General features: G+C 40.8%; 1 protein-coding gene across 3 annotated transcripts in view; it reads right to left on the bottom strand.

Moving 5' to 3' along the window:
• Positions 1-11,064, bottom strand: part of tsc22d2 (TSC22 domain family member 2) — a 30,900-nt gene extending 19,836 nt beyond the window's left edge. Inside the window, exons 1-2 of one of the 3 annotated variants that reach the window (XM_004914464.4) lie at positions 8,388-11,062; positions 756-824 (exon numbers count right to left, since the gene is read on the bottom strand). In XM_004914464.4, the coding sequence (XP_004914521.1) occupies positions 756-824; positions 8,388-10,252 (1,934 nt within the window). In that variant the 5' untranslated portion in view covers positions 10,253-11,062. Of the gene's footprint in view, positions 1-755; positions 825-8,387 lie in introns of all 3 variants that reach the window. The other 2 variants (XR_208618.4, XM_002937087.5) reach the window with 2 other exon arrangements.
• Between the last annotated feature and the right edge of the window lie 205 nt (positions 11,065-11,269).

Here is an 11,269-nt window from a genome sequence, read left to right on the forward strand (position 1 = left end):
ATACTATGTATTTTGTTTGTTTGTTAAAAATAGGTAGTTTGTAATTTTTTTTATATCACTCTTCACAACCGACAATCAACTTCTTTCGACATCTTGACGTTGAAAACACTAGTTGTTGTCCCTCCTCAAACTGCCTTGGATAAACTCCTGGGGGATCCGTCTTGGGAATACAAGCTTGAAGGCATCTAATTTTTTCCTGCCAGGTTCTTTGGGATTGTATAACTTCAATCTTCAGTGGATTCCATTTCTGCTCAATTTATGCATCATTGGTATTTAAGTTTAGCATGCATCTCAAAAAATACATTTACTTAAACTTCTGAATCTTGCTTTAAACTTCCTTAAAAATGTCTGGAATTCATCACAGCAGAAGGAAAGTAAGAATACATTACATAGGAATCTTCTACACATCCAGTTGATATTTAAGTGGAATTTCAATGAAAAAAAAAAATACAGTCATGACTACAAATCACACAGAAGTGACTTTCCTCAGCTTGATAATTAGGAATTAAAATACTGGAAGAGAGGAACTGGATTTGAGCATTGAAGGGCGCAAGAAACTTCCTAAAAGAAGGGGGGAAAAATGGCTGTGAATTACAATCTTCAGATGTCTGTTACAAATCACCCATGTTATATAGCAGAAAGCTGCACAGGCGGTATAATTTTCACAGCACCATTGCCATGTTGTTAATGCAAGAATCAAGCTCATTGCAAGCTGTTCATGCACACACTTGAACATGGTCAATCTGTAATCATACCTATCACATAGTTTCTTTGACCCACGGAACTTCAGATGAAATGCTTCATAGAAAGCAGATGAAGGATTCCTGTGAGACCCAAGAATCAGATGAAAACACAAGTTTAAATCTCTGTTTGTACAAACAAGAGTACATGATTAAGTAGCAATTTGGGGCACAAGCACAGCAGTAACAATTCACAGGAACAGGCGAGTGAATCACAAAAGCAATGTTTGATCCTGCCCAAGCCATTCCAGAGGCAGGTTTCAAATAGAACACTCGTGTCTTTCCACTTTAAATTTTGCTCCAAACAAGGCACTATCTAACTCATCAACAATGTTTGTGGCAGGACCAGGTTTATCAAAATGACACAATTCTACATCTCTAGTTCCACTGCATTAACCCTTACTATATTAAGCCAAACATGGTTTCAACACTAGAATGGTTAGGGGAGAAAAAAGCAAGAAATGTCAGTCTAAACTGTAAATATTTACTAAATTATTTAAACATTAAATTCCTGTATATAAATGCCCTACACAGACATTATTTCATACATATTGTATGTCTATCCAACATCCAACATTGTATTCAAAAGCATCAGAAAATGCATAAGACAATTTACAGTACTAAAGTTTTGCTGCCAGCCATTCACACTGACACCAATAAAAAGGTATTTTCAGATTTGTCGCCCAAGCTGGAAGAGATTTAGTGCAGGCAACAAAACATCCCTATGCATCAACCTAACAGGCCATGTGAAATCAAAACAGTAGGAACTGAAGAACAAACATAGATTAAATGCAATAGGTGCAAATGTATTGGTTCCACACAACATGTTTGGACATCACAGGCCCTTTCTGTATGTGTGCCATGGCTTTACCTAACAAACCCATTAAAGGCCAAAAATTTCCCCCTTTTTTAACATGAGCTCATTTAGTCATTTAGGGCTTATGTAGAAAATGGCGAATAAATACTATGTGAACTTCCGAAAATACATCTTTTGGCTACACAGACATACATGATTCCGCAGATTAAAATAAACCAATATAATTTATTTTTGACTCATAAGAATCTTTTCCTAACCTTGGCAATCATGCAACCCCTTCCTCACCTATTACCATTGTGAAGAAATCTGTTCACCACCTAATATGGAAGGCAGAGGGACATTAAGTTCATGAAACCATCACTTCACAACAAAAACAAGGTGATGGAGGAGTTGCATGACTCTATGGAATCATGTAAGTACATATTTTATATTTGCAATTTCAGTTTCTACTGAATGAGCTCATGTCAAAAATGTGTGTTATTTTTCCGCTTTAAAGTCCACAGGCTGCAGTCCTGTAGATAGAACATAACAAAAAACATAATTTATAACTTAAAGTTCTGTTATAAAGATTGCTATATTCACAACTAGATTGCTAGTTATTTGAATAAAATAAAACAAAAAAAAATACTCCCACACATTAAGTTCAAAGAAAAATCATGCTTCTATGTACCTAAAAAAAACTGTGCATTTTTTTAAAGTAGTAATTTTTATGATTGTCAATTTTGAGTGTAGCTAACGCTTTAAGGAGTCAATGTTAAAAAACAAATGTAGTTCCTAGATATATATCATTATATATGTAACTTTACAAAAATAGTAATATTGTTGCCTGATTTAACTACATTTTGATGACTATGTCCCATTAAAAACTAAACCATTTAAGGGCCTTCTGGGGTTAATGCAGTTCAGATTTAGCCACCTGCTAAACAGCAAATGGGCAGCAGACTGACAGGCCCAAAGTAAAAGCATGAAGCACAATGCAGTTTCCATTAAATAAAACTATGCATAATCACAATTACAGCCTGTAACACTCAAACAGGAGGCAGCAACTTTGGCCCAACTGTCTGATACAAGTGTGAATAAAGCCTATTTTCACATCTCATTCTTTATTTTTCATCCAACCAACTTGCATAAAATCTGAAATTAACTTTTTACTTTTTAAGTTGGCCTCACAAACATCCTTCTAACAAAATGCATTCTAAAATGCATTCAAAGACCACTGTATGCGAAAATGGAGATATTTATATCAAATATACAGCTATGATCTACATGAGCCAGATAAATAGGACATGCATTAAAAATGTGCTCTGCCTATACTTCTCAAACATGATCATTTCAGGGCTTTAGGCCCTTGGGCTATTGAAAAGTACAATGGGCAAGAGGCCTTATACCGCATTATGTGCAATTTTTCTACATGGGTTAAATCTGATAATTTTAAGTAATCTTTCTTCCTCAATTGCTCTTAAAATCCGAGAGCCCTAGGTATCCTTAAGGTTATGACAAGGCAGGCAGTACAGCTTCCCCATATAGTGCTACAGAGATCAGCAAGCCTATGAAAGTATAATATGCACAGCAGGCCAGTGTAGCCAGATGCCAACCAAGTATAGAGGAGATTACATATTCAATGGCATACAAACTTGCTATGACTGCTCAAAGAAAGTACAAAGAATGAGAACATGAAACCACTACTAACACAGACTTTGCTAGGCACACATAACCAGAGAATTTTTGAAGCATGTCTTTTAAGAAAACATACATAGAAGTTAAAGGATACTTCTCATGACGAAGTTAATCCTTAGAATGGAAATACACCCTATCAGCCTTAATTTTTTACTGCACAAGCAAGCATTTAAGCAAATGATGCCAAAGGCACCTCAAAAACAAGAGGTTTACAATTTGGTTTTCATCTGTTCTACTGCTGGAGTGTACAGTCTACAATCATAGCCATTCACTAGATTCCTGGAAAGCAGCCTTCAAAGTTCATACTGGTCATCTATCTGTGAAAAAGGATCTGTACTCTGTTATGAGTCCAACACTAAGTCCAAGTCATATTTTACCTTAGAATGTGCCAAATTCAGAGGCATTTTAAGTAAACTATTTATGGATGTCTATTCTACAGTTTCATGTCTAAAGTTCCTTCAAATAAGATGAACAGTGTAAAATTGTTACCAGTAAAATTGCTATTAAATTGCTATTATTTTTCCGAAACTTTTCAATTATGTGAAACAGACATGTTCCTATAAGCAGCTGTGTAAATACCACTAAATAACACTTTCCCAACCCCTTATACAGCTATACGTTAGGCTTTGATACCCTGAAAACCATTTAATGCAGCGTTGAGGCAGCGTTAAGTCAGTCAGTCACCACGCTGTATAATGCTAAGACAACTCTGTAGCCTCATTGTAGCAACATACAATGAGATCAGGACAGTAGGACAAGCGTGGAGAATAGGCAACTACTTGTTGACATTGGTCTCTGGGGCGCCAGGTAATTCAGCAGAACATCCCACAATGGTGACACCTGCAAGCTGATGGAAAGATATACTACAGCTCTAACAAAGCCATGCAAGAAGAGATAACTGCTAAGATGAGGCAAGGACTCCTTCACTGTAACTGATGGATCGCTATCTTCTGTGTCATGGTGACTATCCAATAGCAGTGCACAGTGGATGCCAATACTGTAACAAGGGGTACACTGAAAATGCACCTGGCTGCTTGGAAGAGCTGCCTTTAGAATAACAGAAGTGTAAGAAAGTGTTTTCCTACGAGCAACCTCTGCTTCAAATGCTATTTTACTTAAAGCTGAGCTGCAATAAAAACCTTGTGCGTTAACACATAACTGGGAAATATGTTCTTCAAGGAATTTATTACCTCTAGGCTCTATATCTACTGCAGACAACCTTATTTTTAATGTTGTTGAAGTAATTTGCCAGCGTGCAATATTGCTAGAGGCAGAGTTACTGGTGTGTTACCTAAATGTCCCCTCACCCAGTCTGTTTGGGTTCCTGTCCTTCACTCTGGTGACATGGTTGTACCCTGTGGTTAGACAGCACACCTACAGTATGTTTTTTCCCAAGAAAACGGCTTCCATTTAAGGAATGCAATTAATGGAAAATTGTTATTATGCCACACAGTAAAAGTTGCTGAAATTCCTTGTTTTTTATGCTGTCTATTTGCACTTAATGGACAATAGGAAATTGATAGTCAATATGCACAGACCCAACTGATAAGCTCACAGGTCAGTCACCAGTCACAACTACAGCAAGATATGTCATCAAAATATTAATCTCTTTTACCATATCCCATTTCAAAGTCCAGTGTATATGTATATGGTCTAGAGCAGGGTTGCCCAAAAGGTCGTGGTAGACCTCGAGATGGAATGCAGTGGGAGGACATCCCGCCACTTCTTTTTCCCCCCTAGCATACTGGAGCTTTTGAGTGCAGCTGCTTAAGCCATTTGTCTTGTAGTTTCATCCCAGTTTAGAAGATGGTCCTCACCAGGCCGCTGTTTATATTTTCTCCTAATAGGTTTCTGTGTGCAGACTACAAAGTGGGCCATGAAGTAGGGAAGTAAAAACTACTACAGGTATGGGACTCATTATCCAGAATGCTCGGGACCTGGGGTTTTCCGGATAAGGGGTCTTTTCGTAATTCGGATCTCCTACCTAAAGTCTGGAGGTCAGGTGGCAAGAGTAGATCACAGGGTGACAAAGTCTAGAGCCCCTGGTCTAGGGGGAAGTTGAATCCTGAGCTCAGTACCACCAATGATCTTTATCTAGTCCATATTCATATTTGATATAATTATTTGGTTTAGATAGGATTACCAAAACAAGAGCACTCGTACACACTATTGTCAGTTTTAAGAAGAGCCAATTAAACTATAAGTTTTGGGTTTTTTTGGAGTGTGGTAGGAAACATACAAACCCAGAGGGACTTCAAGTCCCAGAATCCATCACTTCTCAATAGAACAAGTTGGGAAGGAGTTGCATTATGCTGTAAGTCTAAGGGGGAACAGGTCCCAGTGAGCACACAGACAGATGGAAGCCATGGCTTCCTTTCAATCCATGGAATCAAGTATGTCTGTTTAGAACAAAAAAAAAAATCTATATTTAGTTCAGATAGTGTTTATGCAGTTTTTCTATAAGTAGAGGAATATTTTCCCTTTTATCGAGTCTCTGGACATCCAGTCAAAAGGATGTAAAAGGACATCTGTTACTACAATTGAATTGGTAGATAAAGGGTCACATTTTAAGGAGTAGTTATATTTATAATTGTAGCTCACTTTCCAAACTTGAAAACAGAGCAAGTTTATACAAAAGAAAGAAAACATTTTAAACCAATTGGCTCAGCAGCTACAAACTGCTTACCCCTCTTTTATTAATGCCATACGATATAACCCCTTACAAAACTTTTAACCTAAAAATTTAGTACCCAACTGGAGGTGCAGGCTAAAAGAGCCCTATTGAGAATACTCTATGTGCACATCTGTGACGTATATTGGGCGGCACGTCCTGATCTTACTTAGCATATGGGTGCGTAAAGCACAAGCTGGGGCACTCACTATGTGCATGCATGTACCCCAAAACAGCCAAAAATCTTGTGGGGCCAGAGTGCTCTCCATTCAATGTGCAGACTTTGCAAGCCACACCTTCAATAGGAACATTTTTTTTAGGTGCTCTTTAAATGAGATGTGAGGGAAATTGTTTTTTAAAAAACACTATCACCTACATGTAACATTCTACATTTACATGCAAAGACATTTAGCTTCATACAAGAGAAACTCAATGGCATAGTAAATTCATAGGGATGACAGTTATTGGGAAAAAAAAACAACTATTTTTGGGAACAGAGTTGCTCTGACTCCTAGGGTCAACTAAATAGTTCAGAAAGTTCAACTGGTGCCAACGCTAAACTACATAAGTGTGGTGTTCACACACAATTCCATACATGCCATACATGCCCAGATTTGGCAGTCTGGCCAATTTCTAACACACAGCCGACTATCAGGGCTATCCTGGTGGATAGAGGAAGCCAAACAGTCAAAGTACTATACAGCTCAGGTCAGCCAGGATTTCAGGTGCCTATATCACCAGAAATTGGGCAGTAAAAGTTATTATCTCTTAGAAATATGGCAGCGAGAAAGGGGTGATTTTGAAAGCTTTGTCCCACACCCAAGAAGTTAAAAAACATTCCAATTAGCCCTGTGTGCCATTTCCCCAAGTATAATAACGTCAGTCTACAGATATATAAAGTTACCTATTTAAAACTGTTGTTTAACTGACAGGATAACTGACCCTCATAATTATACAGTAGGTGCAAGTAATAGGTTAAGAACAAAATAGCCACACAAATGGACTTTAGAATCTAGACTAAATCATGTTCCCGACTAGAGACAGGTAGGACAGGCCCAATAATTCAAAACAAAATAAAAAGTGTTTTTCTTCTGTATGACAGATTTATAAACAGTACTATAAAAAGCAAAGAATATAAAAGTAAATATTCCAGGTAAAAGCCTGCTTATAAATCCATAAATCTAAGTGCATGCTCTGCTTGATAACTGCAGATCAGTAAAGGTTGAATTTCCATGCAACAGGTTATGGGACATGGTGTTTCCTTTTATACACAGGCAAGGTCAACCACCACATCGTAAGTATCAGATATGCCAAATGCGAGCTCTTAACTAAACTTTTAATAGGAAACAGAAATTCCACAAGAAGCATCCATACATCTATATGTAGTTATGTATAACCATAATAAAGTAATGAAACAAGTACAGGTATAGGAACCAATATCCAGAATGCACGGGACCTGGGGTTTTCCAGATAAACGATCTTTCTGTATTTTGGATGTTTATACCTTTAGTCTACCAAAAAAATGATTTACACATAAAATACAATAGGATTCTGTATTTGCTTATAATGGAGTAGTTTGGAACTTTCTGGATAATAAGTTCCCAGATAATGGATGCCATACCTGTATTATAAGTGGCCTTTAAATTTTTCAAAATCAGTGGAAAGCTTCCAAATATGTACAGGTAGAAAGTTAACGTAAGGGTGTAAACGAAATAAGTTATTACCACCTACTGCAGTTTTAAAAAGTTGCATTCTGTTGTAGGTCAAAAATGTGTAATGGTAAATGATACAATGCTAAAATGTACTTTATGATTGTTATCTTATTTGCCTTTAAGGGAGGCGGAATAAACTGTTCAATTAGTTACGATCACAAAGGTGATAGCTAAATTACTAATCCAGTTATTGCATTTAAATGAAATGCCAAGCATTCTAAGTATGAACGATAAGATATTTATCAAACATTTTTCTTTAAACATCTCTAAATAAAAATAGACTGGTCAATAAATAATTTTCACAAAAGCTACATATAGAAAAAAAAAAAAGCATTCAGAGATTATGCCATTTAACAAAGGTGTAAAAGCCATGCAAAAATACATAATCAGGGTAGAAGATCCATGCATGAGAGACATTAAACTTAATCATTTCATAAAGCATGTGAACCCAAGCGTTTCGGTCAAAACACAAACAGTACATTAATCACAGCTACCAGAAAGATTTTCTTATAAAGAGTTAATATAGATTGCACTTATATTTTAGATTGCCTTCTGAGTTTATTATGGTGGAACTGGAGATGTATTACTGAACGGTTGTGAAATAACACTGCATTTGTTTTAACGTTAAAAGCCAAATTGTGTAACTCCACTTTTCTTTAACATACAACAAAAATATTTTGGTATGATTCAGATGCTTCTAAAAATCAAATGCAAGTTCCTGGAGATATATGTATTAACAGCACTTAATCAAATGTGAAATGTTAGCATACCTGTCTTCATCACCATCAACTGGTAAACCAAAAACGGGTAATAGAGGGTTTGTTAAGGTGTCTGTGATGGGGACTTTCACAAAAGGCTTCTCAGAAATAAGAGACATTGGTGGCTGAGGTAGAGGTTCAGACTTTCTTCTGTCATCTATTTGGCCAACCAGTGACTGGCTCTGAGTCTGAAATTGATTAATATTTGACTGTGGCAAACTTGTGTGTACATTTGATGTGCCTTGCATTGTTGGAAGCCCAACTGTTGGGATCAGGCTATTACTTCTACTGACAGATGTATGGCTGCTCAGTGGAGACTGCACAAAAGCAGCAGGAGCAATTGGCATAGTAACAGGAGTGGCAGACACACTTGGCACCGTACTTGGTACTCCAGTAACACCTGTACCAGTTGCAGGCACGTTCTGTATTCCCGGAGCCATGGTAAGGTGTCCCCCTGGAATGCCTGAAACATTACTACTCCCACTCACTTGCTGATTTATAGACTTCTGCTGCACTATTCCAATAGATGGCACAGATGGTTGTGCCCCACTTCCTGGGTGCTGGACATGAACTGGCTGGCTCTGGGTTGCCTGACCGCTCTGTATCAATCCTGATCCCTGGCTCACTGAGTCACTAGTTTTGGGAAGAAGACCTATTAGTTGTGTTCCACCTGCTTGCAGGTGTTGGCCTGGAAGACTTGACTGAGCAACAGTACTTGCATTGAGAGATGTGGTGGGTTTCTGAGTTGTTCCTTGGGATTGTATAACTGTTATATGTTGGACATATTCCGTCTGACCAGCTGGCTGAGGGGACATCATGTGTCCAGACTGCACCTGGGAGTAAGTGAACGCTTGAGGCTGACTAACAGAAACACTGGGTTGCTGCTGAGTTAAAGATATTGTTGACTGGACTGTATGTACATTACGAGAACTGGTTCCTTTGCCATTCGTTGCACTTTGTGCAGCTGTATGTGACTGGCTCTGCTGCACTATCATCTGCTGACTTGTAACAGCACCAGGGTACATCTGTTGGGCAGTACCTTGAGACACCATTCCACCTACCGCCTGCTGCCCAATTAGAAACTGTTGCTGCTGAGAGGGTTGGTTCATTTTCTCATTCTGAAGCAACTGTGACACAGCACAAAGGGAACTGTCAACTGCAGATTCTGAACCGTGGCCACCATGCACAGCAGAGGCCACAACAGAACCCCCTGTGGCCCCCAATCCACTGTCCCTGTCCGCAGAGTGATCAAATGTGCTTGTGTGCCTGATTGCATCCCCAGTCCTAGTGATTAAGGTGGCATCAGAGTCCCTGTCATAAAATTCTGTACATGTCCATCGGCCTCTCCTGTACGGCTCCCCTGAGCCATGGTCAAGTTTGATCACCCTGAAGCGAGAGCTGCAAGTGGTGGTGGTGGTGGTGCTGCTTGTCGCTGCCGACTGAGAAGATACTAGGGGAACACTAGAGGCGGTGGGCGTAGCAGTCGCAGCAGGAGTGATCTGAGTAGCAGTTCCACTAGAAAGTTGGTTTGTCAGACCTAATGTAGCTCCTTGCCCGCTCCCTCTGCTCATGGTGCCCCCATTAGTGCCAATGACCCCAATACCATCCTGCGGCACATTGGGCGACACGGCGCCTGGCGTCTCTGACTCGCCGACATTGCTGAGGGTCTCCTCGGACGAGCTCCGCTCCACAACATCTTCCGGCCCGTAGTCTGTAGCCCGGGAGACATCGAAAATCTCCGAAGACACATCCTCGGTCCGCGATTCGTCCGGGTCATCCAGACTCTCCGTTTCCTCCGTGATGCTGCTGGCCGACTGGGCCGTGATGACACTTGTGATCTGGAAGCAGCTCTTTTTCTTGGCTGGCATCTTTGACATCGTAGAAGCAAGACCAATCCACTAGTGGAGGGGGTGCGAAGGGAAGGCAATCCGGATTCCAGATCCTCCTCCCTTAAGGGGGCTTCGGTAATATCCCTCGGTTACCGTGCTTAGGTGTAAGGGTTCGGGCCCAGATCCACTTCCTGTAAGCAAATGTACGGCTCTAGCGTAACACGGACATCCTGAGCTCTCCCACGATTCCCGATCGCTTCAGGAGTAAAGCCTGTAGGCCCGTAGCCGGAACCCCGATCTCCGCGGAAAGTGCTGTAGAGGCCCGGCCCCCTTTCGCAGCAGCACACTTCAGGGAAGATACAGGCCGCTGTCACAGATGGCGCTGCCGGCTCCAGATCAAGCCCAAAGCTCGGGGTTGGGGAATAGACCCCCTCTCTCCCCTACCTGCTCTCTTGAGTGGGTGTCATGTCGAGCGGCAGACTGGTGCTGTGGAGAAGGCGGATATGGAGCTGTCTCTGAGCTGGGGGAAACTCTCTCACACAGACCCTCCCTACATACACGGGACAGAGGAAGTGAAAACCCGTAAAGAGGGTGGAAAGTACAAGAGAGAAATGTCTGTTAGTGACGGCGGGGTAGGCCGCCCCTCCCCTTGCTCTGTCACCTCCGCCTCCTTTCACCTCCCTCAGCAGCTCTGCACACTCTGAAATTCAAACCGCTCACTCCCCTCCCTGCCCTTCCAAGATGGCAATAGTGGGCACTGTGAGGAGACAGCAAGCAAAAGGCGGCACCAAGAGGCCACAACACGCCCCCTTTGCTTTTGGTTCTGCGCTCTAGACACAAGTAGGGGCGGATAAAAGGCGGTCCGCAGAGAATGGGCGGGTATGTTCTAGTGTTGGAAGGGAGAAACCATAACTAGAAATTAAGGGGGAAGCGGGCAGGGAAAGCGGGTGGCACATTCCTGGGCTGAGTCTCTACCTTTGTCTTTGAGTAAATGCGCAGTCAGGGCTGCTTGTCTGGGAAAATGTGCGCATCCGCAGTAGTGGGATTCAAACGCTGCTGACTGGT

Source organism: Xenopus tropicalis, chromosome 5 (assembly GCF_000004195.4).
Source record: "Xenopus tropicalis strain Nigerian chromosome 5, UCB_Xtro_10.0, whole genome shotgun sequence".
In the NCBI taxonomy this organism is placed as follows: Eukaryota; Metazoa; Chordata; class Amphibia; order Anura; family Pipidae; genus Xenopus; species Xenopus tropicalis.